The sequence below is a fragment of the Notechis scutatus genome, chromosome 6, assembly GCF_049901735.1.
Source record: "Notechis scutatus isolate UNSWTSFEM ecotype Mainland chromosome 6, rNotScu1.2, whole genome shotgun sequence".
Taxonomy (NCBI): domain Eukaryota; kingdom Metazoa; phylum Chordata; class Lepidosauria; order Squamata; family Elapidae; genus Notechis; species Notechis scutatus.
Genome location: NC_142014.1, coordinates 69,155,372 through 69,178,029, shown reverse-complemented (window position 1 = coordinate 69,178,029; position 22,658 = coordinate 69,155,372). Strand labels below are relative to the sequence as shown.

The 22,658-nt window shown below is 44.6% G+C and overlaps 1 protein-coding gene across 4 annotated transcripts in view; it reads left to right on the top strand.

The window, feature by feature from the left end:
- The window catches only part of EPS8 (EGFR pathway substrate 8, signaling adaptor), a 177,438-nt gene that overhangs the window by 92,096 nt on the left and 62,684 nt on the right, over positions 1–22,658 (top strand). For all 4 annotated transcript variants that reach the window (XM_026678647.2, XM_026678645.2, XM_087968686.1 and 1 more), the window contains exons 3-6: positions 3,913–3,986; positions 15,206–15,273; positions 16,198–16,359; positions 20,145–20,294. In XM_026678647.2, coding sequence (XP_026534432.1) covers positions 3,913–3,986; positions 15,206–15,273; positions 16,198–16,359; positions 20,145–20,294 — 454 coding nt within the window. The remainder of the gene's footprint in view (positions 1–3,912; positions 3,987–15,205; positions 15,274–16,197; positions 16,360–20,144; positions 20,295–22,658) is intronic.

Sequence of the window (22,658 nt, the reverse complement as noted above, 5' to 3'; positions counted from 1 at the left end):
AAATATCACAATGCATCACAGATCCACATGTACTCTGTTCCTTTAACCCAGCTTTGCCAGTTAGCGGCCTCCAGATTAGTTAGGAACAACATTTTTCAGAATGTTCATAGTGGCTCTTATAGCCACAACACAACTGATACATACCAGATGGGGCAGACTGCTTTAATCAATTGACAACTCTTAGAGACCCGCTGTTTTTTCATATGCCTGCTATAGATTTGGTCCTGTGTATTTTCATCTGATGTTGTTGTAATAATGAAAATCAAAGAACCAGCTTGCATACAGCAAAACACTGGCAGACTTGATAAGGAAGTGAAGGGTTCACCCAATTCCTCAGCGCAGTCTTATCAAGTTACAATAGGAGGCGCTGACCCAGCTGTTTAAATCCTCTGTGGTTTTCAAGAAGTCAAGGGATCAGATAAGAATGGGTGTGATCATCATTTGCAGTTGCGGCTTTGAATTCTAGCAGCCGTTCAAAGCTGGAAGAAAAACAGTAGTTTATACCAGGATTTGGGTAATGTTTTCTCCAGAAAAAGAAAAAAAAAGTTCCTCTTTTTTTTTAAAAAAAAAAAAGAGGGGATCAACTTACTTTCCAAAGTCCTAGAAGGCAAAGCAAGAAACAATGGATGGAAACTAATCAAGGAGAGAAGCAACCTGCAATTAAGGAGAAACTTCCTAACAGTGAGCACAATTCACCAGTGGAACAGCTGGCCTCCAGAAGTTGTAGATGCTTCATTACTGGAAGGTTTTTTTTGTGTTGTTTTTTTTTTTGAAAAAAGACTGGGCAGCCACCTGTCTGAAATGGTATAGAGTTTCCTGCTTGAACAGGGGTTGGACTAGAAGACCTCCAAGTTCCCTTCTATCTCTATTCTGATTGATAAATAAAAAGAAACAATTGCCTTACCAGTTTATGTACACTTGGATGGATAGCAGTTGATAACATCATATGCTATCAGTTGCTGGTGGCAGCGTCCTTCTTTTTAGAAAGCAGAACACTATTTTTCTCCCTTTCATTAAATGGGGGAGAGCTAGTGATTTCTGGCATCTGAACAAATTTATAAATGAGACTGGTGGTGTTTGTTGAAGCCAAAGTCATATGTAATTTATTTGTGTGTTTCATGAAGCAGAGAAAAAGTTGTTTACAAAAAGAAAAATAAAACAGAAAGCTGAGGTTCTTTTTCTTTCAGGTGTATGATTATTACACATATTGTTTCTATGCATTTAACAGTACAAACTACTTGGTTTTTGGTTTTCTTTTTTCCTGAACAACAGCCGTAATTGTTAGAAGCTTTCCTTATACACAGAAAACAAGAACAGATGGGTGCATGTGGGTGGCTCATGCTAAACTTTGGAATTCTGCCTTAATAATTATGGTTTATCTGTATATATTAATTGGTTTTTGAAAGAAGAAATTCAGATTGTCTAAACTTAAACACATTTCCAAGCTGCTTAGAAGCATACTCAAACAAAATTTATTTGATCTTAGCTTGAATAACCAGAAACAGTTATTTGTACATGTGAAAAAATGACAAAGCATGGTCTCTATTTTCATGAGTGTTTGAGGAGCAATTCTATTAATAGTCTCAGAATCTGCAAAGCTATTGTTGGAGGCCAAATCATATGATGAATGAATTAGGCATGTCTAATCTATCAAATCAAAATCTAAGGGACTGGTTTGGACAAAACTCAACAGCCCTTTTTGGTGTGGCTGTTGATAAAAATAGAATCGCCAACATGATCGCCAACCTCCGATGATGGATATGGCACAAGAAGAAGAAGAAGAACCTATCAAAAAGAAAAATTAGGAGGGAGCATGACAATTGTCTTCTAGTACAGTACTTGGGGGGGGCTGTCACAGAGAAGAGGGGGTTGACTTATTCTCCAAAGCATTAGAGAGGGAGACAAGAAGTAATGGGTGAAAGATCGTTAAAGAGAGATCCAAACTAGAAGTAAGGAGAAATTTTCTGACAATGAGAACAATTAATCAAATGCAACAGATTGCCTCCAAAAGTTGTGAGTGCTCCATCATTGCAGTTTGTCAAAAATAGACTGGACAACCACTTGACCGGGTTGATCTAAGGTCTTCGTAAGCATGGGGTTGGATTAGAAGACCTCTGAGGTCCCTTCCAGCCCTGCGGTTCTATGTTTTATGAAAAAGAGCATCTCAAGATTCTTTGGTTATCTGATACATGTTTTTCAAAGACAGAACTGAAGACAGATAAGCCACTAGTTCTAAAACTGGCCATGTAAATGCTAAATACCATGTAGCTGCATGTAAGGGGGCTGTCCCTAACTTAGTGTTCTCTAAAGATTTCTGATTTGCTCCCCAACTGTGTCTTCCTAGTTGTCTTTGAACCATTTAGAAAATACAGTTTGTTTCAGTTTATATCAGAGGAATTGTAGCTCATTGTCCTTATTTAGGTGTTCTGACCTAGGCTTCCCAAGATCATGAAGCAGACTCCTCGTCCCGATAAAACCCTTTTTATTTAGGATAAAGTGAATTCCTCTCCAGCAAAGTCTCGGCAAACAGTCTTTCATGAGTTTTCACAACTACAGACCTTTATCAGGCTTGGAGAGTTGCCAGACCGATATCTTCCAAATGCCACACTGTAGCAGCAATTACTTGGCAGGAAGTCAGGAACAGATCTTCACTCTAATGAATTGAACTGTTTGTCTCCTGCAAACAACACTTCCCTTTCGCTCCTCTTTATTCCCTATGGGAGGGGCCATTTACCGTCCACCTGAGCCTTTACTCCCAAGTCGACCCTTGTTCCTTAACTGTTCCCTTCTCCTGGCAGCTCTGCACATGCGCACACTGGGAACAAGCTCCAGCTGTTCTTCTGCCCACTAATCTCCAACTCCGAAGGCAGGTGATAACTGTTGGAAAGCCCTGGCCCCATCTCTGCCTCTGATGCAGAGCACACGTCAGTGCCTTCCCCAGACTCCAGGACTGGCCCATGTTCCTCCCCAACCTCCTCACTATCCAAGTCTGCCGCCAGCTCTGCTGGCCACTAATGAGCCACAACATTAGGTTTCTTTCCAGTTCCAGATCCAAAGTAATCTTGTAGCATAGTTTTAGGGCACATTATGTCTCCATCTCTCTAAAGTTGAGTTGATCCTTAAACAGGGGTGGGATTCAATTTTTTTAACAACCAGTTCTGTGGGCGTGGCTTAGTTGGTGGGCATGGCTTGGTGGTTATGTAGCTGGCTGGATGTGGCCAACTCAACATCACTCACATTGAGGCGGGCATCTCCTCGTCTGGCCTCTCGTGACTGTGGGGATGCTGCAACAGTCGTAAGCGTGAAAAATGGTCATAAGTCACTTTTTTCAGTGCCATTGTAACTTTGAATGGTCACTCCACGCAAGCAAAGTACCAGCAAAGGAGGGAAAAAAAACTCCAGAGACGTTCCTGAGGTAGGAAGTCTTGTCCTGCCAAGAATATAATAAGGGTTAACGGAGAGGCAGTTTCTGTAAGCAACACCAGAATGTTTCCTTCCTGCCTTCCTTACAGGATTAGGCCAGTAATTTCTTCTAACAACTGGTTCTCCGAACTGCTTAGAATGTTAACCGGTTCTAGCGAATAGGTGCGAACTGGTAGAATCCCACCCCTGTCCTTAAATTGTCTGGCGATTGATTATGTATACCCCCTCATTTGCATTTTTTTCTTTAAGTAGCTGAATGGTGAGATATAATTCCTAGTTTTTTTGGAATTTTCACTCAGCAAACACCTTATGTGGATTCCTTCACACTTGCTAAGCTGATCCACATGAACCGGAAACATGAAAGCCAAAATCCTTACATTCCTAAATTCACTGCAGTTAGTCTTTGAATTTTAGCTTGATTGTATATTGATTGATTGACTTTTCCAGAACACAAAAATGCACCTAAGCAATCTCTTTCTTACCTTACAGTGGATATGGATCGCCAACATTTTCTTCAAGGGACAAGGAACAGAGTTCAAAGACAAGCGCAAAAGCTTTGTACGGTAAGATTCACTAGCCAATGCAGAGATTATAATTGGATCATGAATGCAAAGTCTTAATTAAGCTAAGTAGGCTGAAGTTATGGAAAAAATGATTTAGAGCATGGGTCTCCAAACTTGGCAACTTTAAGACTTGTGGACTTCAACTCCCAGAATGCTGCCTGGAGAATTCTAGAAGTCCACAAGTCTTAAAGTTGCCAAGTTTGGGGACCTCTGATTTAGAGCCATCAGGCATTGTATTCTATAGCACAGGGGTCGCCAACCTTTTGGACCTCAGGAACCACCAAATTCATAATTTTAAATCTTGGGGACCACTAATATGAATTTTGACTGACGGTGGCTTGCTGATGTTGGTGGGAGAGACAGACAGAGAGAGAGAGAGAGAGAGAGAGAGAGATCTGATCTAACCACCCTGCCTCCCTCCCTCCCTCCCTCCCTCCCTCTCTCTCTCTCGCATACACACACACATACACACAGGCAGGGGTGGAATTCAAATTTCTTAACAACTGGTTCTGTGGGTGTGGCCTAATTTGTGGGTGTGGCTTGGTGGTCATGTGACTGGCTGGGCATGGCTTGTATGTAAATATTATAAATATTTATATAAATATTGAATTTTTTATAAAAAGGAGCAACTTTTACCCAAAATCAGGCAAAGCAGGCAGGCAAATTGAGTTGCTCACAGAATCACAGATTCATTCAGAGATCTATCTACCTGCTATCGGCTAGCTGAGTCTACACTGCTTCAGTCCTAAGGAAGGTTCGGCTCTGCTTAAAAGCAGAGCCGAAGATCTAAAGATTAGCTAGAAAGCAAGAAATCCAATGATTTCCTGCTTTTTAGCTAATCTAAATCTCCCAGCACAGCAGCACAGCTGATGGTCGGAAAAAGGAAAAATAGCAATTTAGCAGGCAGGTTTGCCAGATAAGGAGTGAATGGCGGGGAGGGTTTCTGCGGGCCATGTGGGCGGCGCAGCCTTGTGTTCTTGTGCAGCCTAGATTAATTGCTTTGGGGGATGCTCTGGGGTGACATTTCTCTGTGATCCACCAAATTTTTCTGGTGGTCCGCAGCCCACCGGTTGGCAACTGCTGCTATAGCATCTGTGTGTGTGTTTGTGTGTGTGTTTGTGTTTGTGTGTGTGTGTGCCCTAGAAATTACATTGCTATTCATTTATCTATTTAACCCATCCCATTCTAAAGATCCTGCCCTGTGTACAGGTGGTACTAAACTTACAACCATTCATTTACTGTTGTTTGAAGTTACAATGGCATTGAAAAAAAGTGGTTCAAAGATTGGTCCTTCACACTTACAACTGTTCCCATAGTCACATGTTCAAAATCTGGGAACTTGGCAACCACTTGTATTTATAATAGTCAATACTTGTGATTATTTTTGTGACCTCCCCAGAAAGCTTCCAATAAGCAGTCATTGGGGGAAGCTACATTCCCTTAATGATGGCAAGATTCATTCAACAACTGTGGTGGTTCGCTTAACAACCGTGGCAAGAAAAAGATTGTAAAATCAGGAATGGCTCTCTTAATTTTCCTAGCAAAGGAAGTTTTGTTCCCAATTGTGGTTGTAAATCAAGGACTACCTGTACAGCAAGTATACAAATCATATAGACTAACCAACCTCCTTTCTCCTCCCTTTCACACGATGAGTGTTCACCCAACAATGAATTAAATCTAAAAATACATCGGATTCCACAAACTAGTCTACCATCTAACTTTGATTTCATTGAGGGCCGCATCAGGTTTGTGTTTGACCTCAGGGAGTCAGGGTGAGTGTGGCCAGCTCAATGTCACTTGCTGTTGGGAGCACCTGTGGTGGCCGAAGGAGTCTGCCAGTGAAAACGGGCTTCCAAGCTCCATTTTCGGCTGCAACAGCTTCCTGCAACCCTCTTCCAGTGATCTTGGGAAGGCCACCCGTGGTCCCTATGAGCTTCGTTTTCAGCTGCGACAGCATCCTGAAAACCCCTGCCAGTGAAAATGGAGCTCCATTTTCACTGGCAGAGGCACCATGGACTGGTCCTTTCCTTTTTCCAGGGTGGCCCCCGCAGGCCAGATCTAAGCACCCCGCTGGCTGGATCCGGCCCTCACGCCTTGAATTTAACACCTCTGAACTAGCCCATACCTGACGCACTTCCTGGATGAGGAGATAATTCTCAGCAGGTCTTCTAAAGATGAATGAAACCAGACAGATGAATTTAATTTTGGCCAGAGAGTACCAGATATACGCTGATTCTAGGTTTATGATATAGGACTTTGTAAATAACAACCAGGCCTAATTTGATCCTCGAAATTGATTCTTATAAGCACATAACTTTGCCACAGTGTACTCCTTTTTCTGTTGCTTTGTTGTTAAATCCTTATGTGCATATAGATGAAAGTTCAAAGGCTGCCTTATATTTCCCAACCTTCAGAAATCTAGACAGAAATGGAACAAAAGAATTGAATTGGGGATCTTGTGTATATTGATAGAAAACTGCTAAGCAGTCTTGCTTGTAGTTGGACAAATGGATTACTGGCAACTATCAAGGGGGACACTGGGGCGCGATGGCTCAGCAACTAAGACGCTGAGCTAGTTGATCAGAAAGGTCGGTGGTTCAAATCCCTAGCACCACATAACAGAGTGAGATCCCGTTACTTGTCCCAGCTTCTGCCAACCTAGTGTTCTGACCCAAGCCTCGTTCAAATCAAACAAACACCAAGTATGTATAAAAGCAAATCTTTTTAATGCAGCGCTGTGAATTCACAGCCAAGAGTCATTCAAAACTAATTGTCCCAGATAAGAGCAAGCCCTTTCAAGGTTGTGAAAGGCTTCCAAGAACAAAAGACTAATTGCAGATAAGTATCCAAAACCAGAAGTTTCAAAAAACAAACTGGAGTAAGCAGGGCTTCAACAAGGATTCTGAGTAGAAAGAACTTCTTTGCTTCCTGCAAGGAAGCCAACCCCAAAGGCTGGCTTTTATCCCTTATGGGAGGGGCCATCACCTTCCAGCCTTATTCCCGAATTACCCGTGCTGCTTCAGCTGCTCTTTCCTTCGAGCAGCCCTGCGCATACGTGCACTGAGCACAGGCTCCCCGGGGTCCTCTGTGTCACTGCTGCTAGATTCCCCAAGCTCCGTAGGCAGCACCCCCCTCTCTGATAGTCCTGGCCCCATCCCTGCATCACACGCAGGCCCCTCATCTGAGTCCTCGCTGTCAGAGACCTCAGCTGTCTGCATCTGCTGCCAGTGAACCACAACACCTAGCAGTTGGAAAACATGTAAAAAATGCAAGTAGAAAAATAGGGACCACTTTGGTGGGAAGGTAACAGCATTATGTGTGCCTTCGGCATTTAGTCATGCCAGCCATATGACCACGGAGATGTCTTTGGACAATGCTGGCTCTTCGGCTTTGTAGCAGAGATGAGCACCGGCGCCTAGAGTTGGAAATGACTAGCACGTATGTGCGAAGGGAACCTTTACCTTTACCTTCCCTTATGTGCATATAATGAAAGTTCAAAGGCTGTCTTATATTTCCCAAGCTTCAGAAATCTAGACAGAAATGGAACGAAAGAACTGAATTGGGGATCTTGTATGCATTGATAGAAAACCGCTAAGTAGTCTTGCTTGTAGTTGGACCAATGGATTGCAGGCAACTATCAAGGGGGACAGCTGTAGGATTTTAAGGAGGACAGAGTTTTTCTAGTCGTAGGGTGGATTGGTTCAAGATCAATGTTAAGCCTGGATTCCCCAACGGGTGTTAAGGAAAACAAACTAAACAGAACGTGCAGCGAAGTCAGATAGGAAGACAGGTAAATGTGTGAGATAAGTTTTCTAGTTAACATGCAGTAAAAATACAGATACGCTTGTGCTACCAAAAATATAGTTTATTCCATTTAAGAATTATAGCATAGTCAAAATAACGGTCCATTAGTCATATATCTATTTCATTCAAGTCTTGTCGGGGATATTCTATTTGCAAAGTCCGTGTTGAATAGCCAATGTCAGTTCACTTACAATAAATCAGTCCAATCTTTATTTTCTCTCCGTTGAGAAAATAAACACTCCTTTGTCTTTCCCCGTTTCAGCAAGAACGCAGTCATCAATCCATCCAGTAATTAGGGATCAGTAAGCCAGAGAGAGCGAGCTGTAATTGCCTCGCTTCTTATATAGTGCTTTTACAACCACACCCTTAATTACATTCTTGCTGTTAAAGTTACACACACTTTAACTAACAAACCATGATACCATATTTATTATTTTTACCCAAACCAGTTAGGGTAAACAATGTTATCCCTAACAATCAACATCGACAATAATATTATGTATATGTAGGCGAGAAGCTATTCCCTTTCAGAATAAGCAACATTTTTGTAAAGGACAGATAAAAAATTATGAATCATAAAATACAGGAAACATCAAATCCGTTGTGGGAGCCTGCTTTTTTTGCCTGCACAGTTTTTAGCAAACACAGGTTGATTTCTATTTGATCTGCAAGCCAATCCTTATTAAAAGCTTGTGTCTGCATGCGTAGCATTTAATAAAGCTCTTCTTTCTTTTTTCTTTACTTCTTTTTTGTTTTGTTTTTTAGAGCTGTGTGTGACAACCAATTTTTCATTGCAAGTCTATATGTCAACACTCTTGCCTTGACATCTTCCCAAATGGAAATAATCACTGGGTGTAGGATTGATCTTAAATCTTCCTTCTTTTCCTTTCTTTTGAAAAATAATAATTCTCAGGAGCAGATGGGGTTTATTTCTTCAGATCGTAATCCAAGCAAAAAACCAAGAAAGGTAGCAGATGACAGCAGGTTTTGTTGCTGTGTGTGTGTGTGTGTGTGTGTGTGTGTACATGTGTGGGCATGTGCGCATGTGCGTGTATGCATGCACATTTTCAGTATGTGAAAATGGGGGGTGGGAAAGTCCGTGCAAATGAAAATATTTCAACATGTTGACCCAATCAAATGCTTCTAATATTTAATAATGGACACCAAAATGACTGAGGAATTTTCCGATGGGGCAAGTTTATGCCTCCTAAATATATGTGCAAGACAGGGAAGGATCTTATTACAGATTAACAGAGTTGGAAGGGGCCCTGTAGGTCACCTAGTCCAACCCCGCCCAAGCAGAAGACCCTACACCATTTCTTATCTGCTCGCCACCATCCAGTCAGAGCTGAAGAGGCTTCTTGGATGAGAAGCGAAATATCTTCAAAGAAAAAAACAGAAAGTCCAGTTGCCTCTTGAAAAAGCACCTTTGGGACTAAATCTTTGGCATGCTATACTTTTCAGAAAATAATAATCGAGGGCATTCTGCCCAGATCAGACACTGTGATCTTCTGAATTGCTATCATATCCAATACTACAGGGGTCCCCAACCCTCAGGGCACAGACTGGCACCAGTCCGTGGCCTGCCAGGAACCGGGCCAGGCAAGCAAGCGATGTCCCGTCCATGCACACACAAGATCCAGGGAACGTGTGAAACCACACTCAGCCTGGTCTGTGGAAAAATTGCCCTCCACGGAACTGATCCGTGGAACCCAAAAGTTTGGGGGCTCCTGTCACATACCATACTGGAGAAGAGCATGAGAATTATAGCTAAACAAGTCTAAGGCACTAAATTATGGGAAAACATAGTTTGAATATTTACTATATAACAGTACTTCTCAAATTTAGCAACCTTAAGGCATGTGGACTTCAATTCCCAGAATTCCCCAGCCAGCAAGGGAATTCTGGGACTTGAATTCCACATATCTTAAAGTTGCCAATTTTAGAAGCACTGCTGTAGCATAAAACTCAGGAGCCGGATCCTACAACCTTATTTTCCAGGCTCCTCAGTAGAGAAGATATATATTAAATAGGATTTAAATGTCTTGTGTAAAAAGCACATAAATAAGCAGGCATTGACAGCACTTTTTCCACCATGCCCCATGGCGTGATCTCACAAAAAAGCCCAAAAGGCACCAATAAAATATAGAAAGCTCATAACATGTTGTGAGACATCTTATAAAATTGCCTAGAAAATGTGAGTATCATCAAACATGGAAGACCTGAATTATTTCCTGACAGTTGAAATCTGCTACTTTAATTTGGAGGCCCTACGGGCATCATTTAGCATAGGTGCAGTTTTGGTGACGCTGGCATATCTCAATGCCTAATTGAAGATGAGGGGAAATAGCAACTTGGCACTCATGAAGAACTGCGTTGAAAAATGCTAAAAAAATAATTTCTCATAGAATGAAATAAAGAATGTGATATTTAGGTAGAATGCAACTGAAAGCCACATATTTATTTGATTTATAGTTCTCAAACAAAAATCAAAATAGACATAAATCACTACAGATTTGTCATTACATTAATCACTATAAATTTGTGATTTTTTTTAGTCACAAATACTTGACTGAACATGACAGTGTCCTTGTCTGACTTAACCTTCTCATTGTAACCAGCATGGCTTGAGCTGAACGTTTTTAATTTATACTATCAGATCTGAAACCCTTTGATATTATAGTATGTGATTGTCTTGGCCAGTTAAGGCTAAAGGTCCACCTTACATATGCTCTTGAGTTCAATTCTGTTGCCTCTTCTACTCACCATCTCCCTAGAATAATAGAAAACTGGCTGTACATACAGGTGGTCCTTGGTTTACAATCGCAATTGGGATCAGAATTTTCATTGCTAATTTCAAGGCAGTTGTTAAGTGAACCAGGGTGTTGTTAAGTGAATCTGGTTTCTCCCATTGATTATTATTTTTTTGTTAATCAGTTGGGTAGGCCGCAAATGGCAATCAACTAAGTGGAGAACATTGCAACCATTATAAATATATGCTGGTTGCCAAGCACCGGAATTTTGATCATGTCACCGTGAGGATGCTACAGTGATTGTAAATGCAACCATCAGTTGCAAATCACGTTTTTTAGATATGGTTTTAACTTTGAACAGTAGCTAAACGAATAGTTGTAAGTTGAAGACTACCTGTATCTCATTGTCACTAACTGATGGCTGCTTGCTTATACCAAATTTACACCTGAAGAAACTTTTGGGTAGGAAGTTATTTTTAGAAAATGATTATACCACCTCTAGTAATTGATGTTTAAATGCTATATTCAATTTTTGTGATGGAAACTATTTTCATTATGTTGGTTTTTTTAGAAAATAGATAGTTATTTCCAAGAAAGATGAACTTGTTATATTATCCATCCACATTAAAGGAGAAAAATGAAGATTTAAAAATATTGGATGTGGTAAAAGTCACATGTCAACAGAATTGTTGACGGAATCTTGTCATTGCCTTCTAATATGCTGAGAGGAATCTAGGACAATGAGGACACTACTGTCATCACCCATTGTTTCTCGGAGTATTGTTTAGTACTTTCCATTTCAATTATGGCAAACTTAATTTGAAAATATCTAGGAAAGCCCTGTCTTCCACTATTGACCTGATTTTATTATTAATTGCTATGAGTGCTGTGGTAAAAAGAAGTGATAATTTTAATAAATGAAGTAATGAATCAGAAATAACAGACTAAGGTTTAGGATTAAGGCCTGCAGAATTGATGCTATAGCAACTGATGAAAGAATCATTTATTAACTTTGACTAGCTATGGATCATGTAATGAAATATGGCTACTGTTTACTGAAAGGCTTTATATAGGAGCATTTATGCATACACAAACACATACATACTGTGTGAATGTATATAATACACAAACACACACACACACACACACACACACACACACATACTGGGGGTGGGTTGCTGGGGGTTTGCAGGGGTTCGGGAGAGCCCCTAGCTAAGATACTGTGCAGTTCAGAGAACTCCCAAATCCCACTCCTGGCTGGCCCTGCCGACCCCTCCCCTTCTAGGAATCCCTATGTGGCCCATTTTAAATGCAGGTAAGTGCAGGGCGTGCACAGAGGCTCAGGAAGGGCGAAAAATAGGTCTCCTGGAAGTTTGGAAAGGCTGGAAATGGGCCCATTCCAGAGAGCCTCCGGATCCTGGGGAGGCCATTTTTGCCCTCCCGGAGGCTTGAGGAAAGCCTCCGGATTCCAGGGAGGGCAAAAATCCCCCCCGCTGTGGTGTACCATGGCCGCACCCACTAAAGCTGACAGCCTGGGTTTGAGAGCTCCACGCAATTACTTGCCTCAGCTCCCACCCACCTAGCAGTTCAAAAGCATGCAAATGCAAGTAGATAAATAGGTACCATTTCAGTGAGAAGGCAACAGTGTTCTGTGTGACTTGGCCTACAGTCATGACCACATAAATTATCTTCGGACAGCGCTGGGTCCCTTGGCTAAGAAATGAAGAGCACCACCCCTAAAGTTTGACATGACTGGACAGGGGAACCCTTTACTTTTTTATTATATGTACATAGTGTGTGTGTGTGTGTTTAGGTGTATGTGTGTATACTGAATATATACTTCATATTTCAGGGACTTTTGCTTAAAAGTTTTCTCTAGTTTGTTTAATAACATTTGATGTATGTAAAAAAACATACAGAAAATAGTTTTGCGGTATACGCTTGCTTTGTCAGAAAGTGAGATTTCTCTTCCTGGATAGTGGATAGTGAAAACATGCCCCAAACATATTTCCCACTGTAACATGCAAAAAGTTATACATACATACATACATACATACATACATACATTTATATTTATATTTATATTTATATTTATATTTATATTTATATTTATATTTATATTTATATTTATGGTACTCAGCTTTGTTCGGGTATTTTCCCGCGTCATTATAGTTGTGCTTTTAAAGTTGTAGCAACGTTTCAGCAGAATATATATATATATGTATGTATATGTGTGTGCATGTGTATGTATGTGTATATATATATATATAGCACTCAGCTTTGTTCGGGCATTCTCCCACGTTACCACAGTTGTGCCTCTAAAGTTGTAGCAACGTTTCAGCAGAATCTCATCTGCCATCATCAGGCTTCTGTATTGTGTTCGTCTGTGAGTCAGACTTTCACAGCCATTTTAATTTTAAATTTGGGGCTAGCCTACTGCTGTTCCAGAATGGGTTTTATGAGCTGTGGATAGTGAATGGATAGTGAATGGATAGTGAGCTGTGATCCTGTTGTTTGGCTTCGCGTTCGGAGAAGGCGTACCGCAGCTACATCACTACCCGCTTCAAACCCCTCCGACCCTTGGGCATAGTATATGTCAAACCCCCAAATCCTGCAACTATACTTGGTTAATTCAGGTTTAGGGTTAAGTGTGCAGCGTGATTTCAAATAAAATAGTAAAAGTGGTTGGCTTGTGGAGTCATTTGCGTCTCCTTTGTTTGCTTTTTCCCTCCCAGATGGAGTGTTTCTTTTCAAATTATGTGTTGCATGTGAGAAGGCTGCTATTTTCATTGCTCATGAAAAGGCAGTGATGGATTCACAACCAGGCATCTTGGGAGGGTTGAGTTGCCCATCTTTGAATTTGGAGAGCTGCTGGCTTTTGATTAATAGGAAAGAGAATATCTGGTAAATTGGCCCTTTAAATCACGTTGAAGCTCCTGTATATGAAAAAAACAGTCCAGAAAGTTTCTGAAGTCACTATAAGCTGCTTTAATAAGGCAGTGCCTGGAAACCAGATGAAAAATACTCTACAATCTGGTGAAAAAATTACCAGATGGGTTTTAATTATAATTTCCTCTTCAAAACAATATCCTAGGTCATCCTACACTTACAATCACAAATGAGCCCAGCATTTCTATTGCTAAGCGAGGCAGTTATTAAACCAGTTGCTCCTCATTTTATGACTTTTTTTTTGCTATGATTGTTAAAGCAAATCATGCAGTCGTTAAGAGAAGCATGTGGTCATTAAGTGAATCTGGCTTCTCCCATTGACTTGGCTTGGCAGAAGCTGGCTAGGAAGGTGACAAATGGTGATCACATGACCCAGCGACTGCAATTGTCATAAATACATGCCAGTTGCCAAATTTTGATCATGTGATCATGGGGATGCTACAACAGTAATGTGAAAACTGACCATCAGTCATGTGATGACCCGGGGCGTAGCACAAAGGCAATGCAGATAATCAGTAGGAGTCCCTTTTATTAGCTCCAACTTTGCCCCCAATATCCTGGTTACCTTCTGGCTGGAGAAAAACTCTCTCAGGAACAGCCTTTGGCTGCAGAGAATCAAGTCCAAAACATGATCAACAAAAACTGTAACTATAAGTACAATCAAGGTAAAATGAGGTAATTAGTCTGACAGGGCAGGAGCAAGAATTCCAGACATGAAGGCACAGCAATCACTCAACACAGTTGGGAAGACGCAAGGAACACAGATAACTAAAGTCAACACAAGATAAACTCACGTTTGCTCCCTGCAGCTGCTGCACTCAGCATGCATTTCTTTTAAACTCTCTTCCTAGCTGTGGATAATGAAGGGAATCAGGGCCCTTTCCTCCCCCGTAAGCCGCGCAACCCACATGGCTCTCTTCTCCATTCCTCTCTGCGTGCCCTAGGATGAAGAGGAGGTGGGCCAGGGTCTTCCTCTGAACTCCCTCTCCCTTGTTCTACCTCTTCCCTGCTCTGACCAGCCAGACCTCCACAGCCAATGGAGCCATACTCCTATTCCCTGTCAACTGTTCGTCTTCCTTCTCGGATTCAGACTCCAACAGGGGCATGACCGGTCACTTTTTTCAGTGCTGTTGTAACTTTGGTCACTAAATGAATGGTTGTAAGTTGAGGACTACCTGTAGTGGGAATATTGCAATTTACGTTCATCATGAACGTAACTGATTGCATGCCACAATGGACAGTTCCAACTATGTCCATACCAAGCAAACTGAAAGATGTAGACAATCTGTGGAGTGTAGCCAGATATTTGGTTTATCACCTTAAGACAGTCAGGAAGTTCAATAGATAACCACGGCGATCTTGTTCACACACCTGGCTAAGCTGTGGCTTACTTAATTATGAGTTTTTTTTAATAAGCCTCAATTTATTGGATTGATCCAATGTGCTAAGTTCTAAACAGTTGACAAGTCTTGGTGGCACATTGCACTTAATCTATGAAGCCAAAACCAAAGTTTCTACTTTCAGCTGGTGAATCAATCCATTGTCTGAGATTTAAATTAGAATCAATAGATTAAAAGCCTATTCAGTGATACTTATTAACTTATCTTAATTCAGGGATAAGCAACTGGTGCCATCAAAGCTCCCCACCCACTGATATTTTTAAATAAATGTAGTATTCTAATATCCTCTTTTTCCATTTTTGATAAAAACCAGAGCAAAGGAAGAATTATGCACGAGACAGCATCAGCAGCATTACAGAGATAACGCAATACCATGTGGAGGTAAGATTTTTTAAAATCTTATTTTATCTTATTTTATTTATGCATCTCAAATATATCCATAGATAGAAATAGTTGGTTTTTCTGTTCTCTCCGTTTTATTTTGTAAACAACCTGTTTTGCTTTTCCAAAAAGAATCTCTCCAAAAGTTTTAAGTACCGTATATGCCGGCGTATAAGACGACCCGGCGTATAAGACGACCCCCAACATTTCCACTCAAAATATAGTTTGTTATATACTCGCCCCCTCTTCCGCACGCCTTCCACTTTTGCACTTTTTTTTTTTTTGAGGCACTTTTGTCTACCGTGGAAGCGAATCTCGTGAGCGAAAGGAGCAGCCAGCCTTCTCCCAGCTCCCAAGAAGCGAGGCTCGCACGCCCGGGCTCCGCTGAGGTATCCGGCTGGGGCTGTCAGGAGTTGTTACCGCTGGCGCGGCTCCGCGGCTCCAGTCCGTGTTGCCTCGGGAAGGGAAAGGCAAAAGGAAGAGCCGCGGCGGCGCTTTGCAATGGCAGCAGCGGCTCCTGGTTTTGCCTTTCCCTTCCCGAGGCAACGCGGACTGGAGCGAGCGCGAGCCGCGCCAGCGGTAACAACTCCTGACAGCCCCAGCTGGATACCTCAGCGAGCTCGGGCGGTGCGAGCCTCGCTTCCTTGGGAGCTGGGAGAAGGCTGGCTGCTCCTTTCGGCTTCACGGGATTCGCTTCCCGAATCAGGGCAAAAAGTCGCAAAAGTGCCTCAGCCGCGGGCAGCTGCAGTGCTTCCCAATTACTATTTGCCGGCGTATAAGACAACCCGGCGTATAAGACGACCCCCAATTGGAGGCATCTTTTTCAGGGCAAAAAGTCGCCTTATACGCCGGCAAATACGGTATCTGCTCTGATGATCCTTTTGTAAACATAGATCTCCTTCTTTTCTTTTGCCAACCTGTCAGCACCTCACCACTTTTGTTCTGGATCGGAAAGAAGCCATGATCACAGTTGATGATGGAATAAGGAAGCTGAAACTCCTGGATGCCAAAGGCAAAGTCTGGACACAAGACATGGTTCTTCAAGTGGATGACAAAGCTGTCAGTCTAGTGGACTTAGAATCCAAGGTAAAGACTCAGTAATAAGGTTGATGTGTTGACAGCGTAGGGTGAAGGTCTTAAGCAAGGTGTAGAGCAGGTGTGATGACCCGGGGCATGGCACAAAGGCAACACAGTCAGATAAGCAATAAGAGTCCTTTTATTATCTCCAACTTTGCCCCCAATGTCCAGGTTACCTTCTGGCTGGAGAAAAACTCTCCCAGGAACAGCCTTTGACAGCAAAAACTTAAGTCCAAAACATGAGCAACACAAACTGTAACTTAAAGTCCAAACAAGCCGAACTGAAGTAATTAGTTTGGCAGGGCACGAGCAAGAATTTCAGAATTGAAGGCATGGCAAAACTCACACAGTTGGGAAGACGCCAGGAATGCAGATAAGCCACGGCAACACAAGATAAAGTCATGTTTGTTCCCAGCAGCCTGCCTTTCTTATCAACTGCCTTCCCAGCTGTGGCTAATGAAGGGAATCAGGGCCTTTTCCTCCCCTCTAAGCCACGCAACCCACATTGCTCTTTTCTCCGTTCCTCCCTGCGTGTCCTAGAATGAAGAGCGGGTGGGCCTGGGTCTTCCTCTGAACTCCCTCTCCCTTGTTCTATCTTTTCCCTGCTCTGCCCAGCCGGACTTTGCCCTTCCACAGCCAATGGAACCATACTCCCACTCCCTGTCAGGTGTTTGCCTTCCTCCTCGGATTCAGACTCCGACAGGGGCATGACAGCAGGAGTGTCAGGCTCAAAGTCCACAGGCCGGATCTGGCCCATGGGATGCTTAGATCTGGCCAACCAGGAATCAGTGAAGGACCAGCAGTGCCTCTGCCAGCAAAAATAGAGTAGGTGCCCCGACACGAGTGACGTTGACAGATATTCTTCCGATTAAAATCGGAATTCCGATTTTTTTGGGAATCGCCCCCCCTTCCCCCTTCTTTTCCTCCTTCCCCTCCCCTCGGAGGCCCCGAGTCAGGAGTTGCTACCGCTGGCGCGGCTCTGCGTGGCTCAGTCCCGCGTTGCCTCAGGAAGGGAAAGGCAAAAAGGAAGAGCCGCGGCGGTGCTTTGCAACGGCAGCAGCGGCTCCTGGTTTTGCCTTTCCCTTTCCGAGGCAACGCGGGACTGGAGCCGCGCGGAGCCGCGCCAGCGGTAGCAACTCTTGACAGCCCCAGCCGGATACCTGAGCAGAGCCCGGGCGGGTGGTGCGAGCGGAGCCCAGGCGGGCGGGCAGTGCGAGCGGAGCCCAGGCGGGCGGGCGGTGCGAGCGGAGCCCGCTGAGTGGCAGGAAAAGGGAGCTGGGCAGCGATTTCTTGGCGCGCGGTAGGGGGGTCTCTTTTGGCCGGCCCCGATTTTTTTTTCAGAGGGGAATATCATGCCTGTGTTGAGCTGACCATGCCCACCCTGGCCACGCCCATCCCAGCCACGCCCATCCCTCCCCCCTGAGATCAAACACAACCCTGATGTGGCCTTCAGTGAAATTGAGTTTGACACCCCTGGTGTAGAGGAAATGGAAAACATTTTCAGAGTTTTGATGAGAGCCGGGCACACATTAACTGATGACAATTATCCAACCAATTAGTGAGCCGAAAAGTTGGACTTATGGACAATTTCTCTCAATTTTGCCAGGGCAGAAGAAATTATCCAGCAGTGAGAATTTCACTGTTGTTTTCTCCTTTGAAAAAATGTTCAAAAGCTAATTCTCATTCATGGAATACCATGAAAAATAATAGGGGTGGAAATCAGAGAATCCATCTTCCTGGCCTCCTCTAGTTTTATATTATTTTTCCTCACTTTGTTTCCTGTTGTCATATCTTGAGTCAATACCATGTTTCTCATAAAATAAGACCGGGCCTTATTTTTTTTTGACCCCCGAAAAAACGGCTAGGCCGTCTTTTTGGGGGTGACTTAATTTCTCTCCCCCCCCCTTGCATCCTCGGGCGGGTGGGTGGCGACGGCTTGGATGTTGACAGTGTTGGTGGGGCACTTTGTATCAGGAGACCTTCCACCACCGTTGCTTTCCCTTATCCCCGTGTTGCCATGGCGTTTAGAGCAATGCCGTAGCATTTGCCGCAGCCACGCGGGGCCGGCCAGGTCTCCTCCCTGCAACCGGAGCCCGGCAGAGATACTCGGCTTCAGCCGCTCCTGTCGCCGCCTTCCCGGGCATCGTTCAAAGGCAAAGCCCATTCTTTTAAAAACGACGCCCTACTACGACAAAGCCTCCCCTGCCCGAGAGGGCAGCCCAACCCCACGTGGGGAGGCTAATCTCCCGGGGCCGCAGCGCAGGATCGGCCCACCCCGGGAGAAGCGCCCAGCCACCATCCCTGCCTGGCGCTGGGCAGAGTGTGAAGAGCTTCACCTGGGGCGGCCAGCGCAGCTGATGGGGGCCCTCCTGCCCGGCGGCAGAGCTCTCGTCAAGGCAGCGAGCGCCTCCCCGCCAGGCCCTCTGTTCATCCCACCAGGGCCACACCAGAGCCAGGTGGGCTGGGCAGAGCCGGGAAAGTGAGCCGTGGGTGCGCGCCCACCTGCCAAGAGAAAGAGCCGGCCCGACCCGAGCTTGGCTTCCTTCCCACGTCCCTCCAGCCCGACCTCAAAGGGGCCACTGGGAGAGGCCGCCTGAGGCAGTGATAGCGCCCACCCATTCGTGGACAGGGAGGCAAGGCGACAGCCCGCGCCATATCCTCCTCCGAGCTGAGCCCCGCTGAGTGAGCGCCTCTGCCCGATGCCCGTGCCGCTGCAGTGTTTGGAGCTGCCGGCACGTTTGGAGACTGGCTGGGAGAGGGGTGGAAAGGATGGGCGGCTTCGGGCTCTCTCCACCGGACCCGCCGGCCAAGGAAGCAGCGCTGCTGTTACCTCGCCTCCCTGTGCGCAGACGAGTGGGCGCTATCACTGCCTCGGGCAGCCTCTTCCGGTGGCCCCTTTAGGTTCGAGCTGGAAGGACTTGGGAAGCCAAGCTCGAGTCGGCCGGGCTCTTTCGCTTGGCAGGCGGGCGCGCACCTGCAGCTCGCTTTCTTGGCTCTGCCCAACCCACCCGGCTCCGGCGTGGCCCTGGCGGGATGAGCAGAGGGCCCAGTGGGGAGGTGCTTGCCTTGGTGAGAGCTCCGCCGCCGGGCAGGAGATCCCATCTGTCAGCTGCTCTGGGCACCCCAGGCAAAGCTCTTCGCACTCCGCCCGGCCAGGCAGGGATGGCAGCTGGGTGCTTCTCCCGGGGTGGGCCGATCCTGCGGGAGATTTGCCTCCCCACGTGGGGTTGTTGTACAGGTAGTAGGGTGTCATTTTTAAAAGAATGGGCTTTGCCTTCGAACGATGCCCAGGAAGGCGGTGACAGGAGCGCCTGAAGTCGAGTGTCTCCACTGGGCTCCGGTTGCAGGGAGGAGCCCTGGCTGGCCACGCGTGGCTGTGCCAAACGCCGCATGGCTGCGCCAAATGCCGCGACATTGTTCTAAACACTGCGGGAGCATAGGGAGAAGGTAAAGCAACAGTGGCGGAAGGTCTCCCGATACGAAGTGCCCCACCAACGCCGAGGTCAACACAGGCAGCACCATATCCGGGTATGCAACAAAAGTACTTCCTAACGGCAACCCCCCCCCACCATTCCTCCCCATTTTGCATGTTTAATATAGGCCTTAATTTGGGGGGAGGGGCTTAATTTCATTTCATGCCTATAAAACATGCTGGGACTTCCTATTGGGGGAGGGCGTATTGTTGGAGTAACACAGTAGTATATTTGGGAATATATTGGGAAGATGAGAGAAAGGATTTGAACCATGTTGAAGAATTTTGTATCTCCCACTTCTTCCTCCCATTTACCTTTCAGAATGAGCTTGAGAACTTTCCCTTGAACACAATACAGCATTGCCAGGCTGTGATGAATTCATGCAACTATGACTCCATCCTTGCTCTGGTGTGCAAAGAGCCATCGCAAAGCAAAGCAGACCTCCATCTTTTCCAGTGTGATGAAGTCAAGGTAACGCAAAATACTGCCGTTGAACACAGGGAGTTAGAATATATTAGGCTTTTAAAAATTTGCTTGCTTATTCCATAACCTTGCTTGTTCCATAACCTTACCCCGCTGTCTTCAATCTATCGTCTTCTACATCTGTTGGATCTTAAATTCTGAGTTAACAGAAAATTCTAGCAGCTGTAGCATCAATGCACTAGGACAGTGATGGCGAATCTTTTTTGTTGTGGTGTGCTGAAAGCGCGTGTGTGCACGATAGCCCGAGCGTACCAGCACCCACAATGCAATGCGCGCCCCCCTGTGCATGTGTGCACAACACTCCTGCCTGCCCCTTTATCTGCACTGCGCATGCACACACCTCCCAGCTAATTTTCAGCCCGTTTGAGGCCCTCCCAGAGGCTTGAGGGAAGCCTCTGGAGCCTTGGGAGGCTGAAAACCGGCCCATTTCGGCACTTCCGCTATTTCCGGAAGGTCTGTTTTTCAGCCTGTTTTTCCCGAGGCTGAAAAAGGGCGAAAATGACCTCAAATTGGCCGAAAATCAGCTGGGAGGCGCATACATGCGCAGTGCAGGTAAGTTTGGCTGGGGCTCGTGTGCCCACACAAATGGCTCTGCGTGCCACCTGTAGCACATGTTCCATAGGTTCGCCATCACGGCACTAGGAGGATGGTAGGCTATGGAAAAGTTTAAATATGCCATTCAGACTTAAGAACTGAACAAGATCTTGTTCATCCCTTGGTTCTGAACAAGACCCATCAGGTCTACTTTAACCAATGCCAAGCACTGATGATGCTACCTAGTTGGATAAAATAATATCTGCAAATAAGCAACTCTCAGAGATCAGCAAGGATTCCTCCTTTCAACCCTGAGATACAAATTTTCTGTTCGGTTGGTATTCTGTTGGTATCTATTGGCACACAATAGATACAAACTCAAGGTAAACTGCACCAAACTTGACTGCAGGAAATACGACTTCAGCAACAGAGTGGTCAATGTCTGGAAAACTCTACCTGACTCTGTGGTTTCTTCCCCAAACCCCAAAAACTTTAACCTTAGACTGCCTACTATTGACCTCACCCCTTTCCTAAGAGATCTTTAGGGGGCGTGTATAAGCGCACCAACCTACCTACTGTCCCTGTCCTATTGTTTCTTTTATTTTTCTTATATGTATCCATTTCATGTATTCATAACTATGTCTATACTTATACCTGTAATCTTATAATCGTTTGACAAAATCGATGGGCTGATATGAATGTGCACCTAAGTGTTTGCCAGCCTGCCACCTATGTGAGTCAAGCTGCGTGCATGTGTGCTGGCTCACCACTTGCATGGCCCACTTCCAAATCAGCCGTGATCTGGTAGTGGGTCATGACCTGGGAATTGGGCACCCCTTCTGTACACCTGGGAATTGGGCACCCCTTCTTACCACAGAAGGTATGATCCACCCCCTCTCTTTTAGTCTTCAGGAAAGTCTTTTAAACCTATCTATGTAGATTCTCAATCATCCAGGTCATGATTGTCCCAAAGGGGCTTTTTTCCAAAGGTTAACTGGACTTTCTTTATTGTTGTTTTTTTTTCCTTTGAAAATGTTTCACTTCTCATCCAAGGAGCTTCCTCAGTTCAGGTACCAGGTGGCACGGCGTCTTGAAAGAGAAGGTGCTGTGTGGAGGTGGTTGATACACTAAGAGAGGAGGCACTAATTGAGGATGCATCCCACCTCTTTCCTCCAAACCCCTGCTTGCTTTTTTTTTTTAGCTTGTTGTCATTTTTGTAATTTTAATTCACTTTTACGTTTACAATCGTTGTTATATGCTATTTGTCCTGACGGAAGCTGCTCGGAATCACTTGAGCCATAAGATGAGTGGTAAATAAGTTTTAAATAAATAAATAAACTAACTAATCCTAACTAAAAATACTTAAAAGTTTTTAAGAAGATCGGATAACCATTTGTCTGAAATGGTATAGGGCAGTGATGGCTAACCTTTTCATCATTGTGTGCTGAAAGTGCATGCATGCGCATGCAACCGCCCACCCCCGCCCCCCTGCACATGCATGTTGTTAAGAATGATAGTCACCTAACAGTTGGGTTGGCAATATATAAACCAGGATACTCATTTAATACTGTTGTATCTTTAAGAGAATGCTGTAATTGTGATTGGCCGAGGTTCCTCTAACTGCCATAAGATGGAGCCAGAAACCTGGTTTGGTTTTTTTTGCATTTCCTGTTTCCTTTTGCCTGAACGTCATTCTGCTTGAATTGCTGTGAGTCTTGCAACTGTTCACAAACTCTGTTTACTGAACTTTGTTTATGATACTAGTAAAGAAAAGGAATTCGTTCTTGGATTATCCCTGGACTGATTGTTTGGAATACT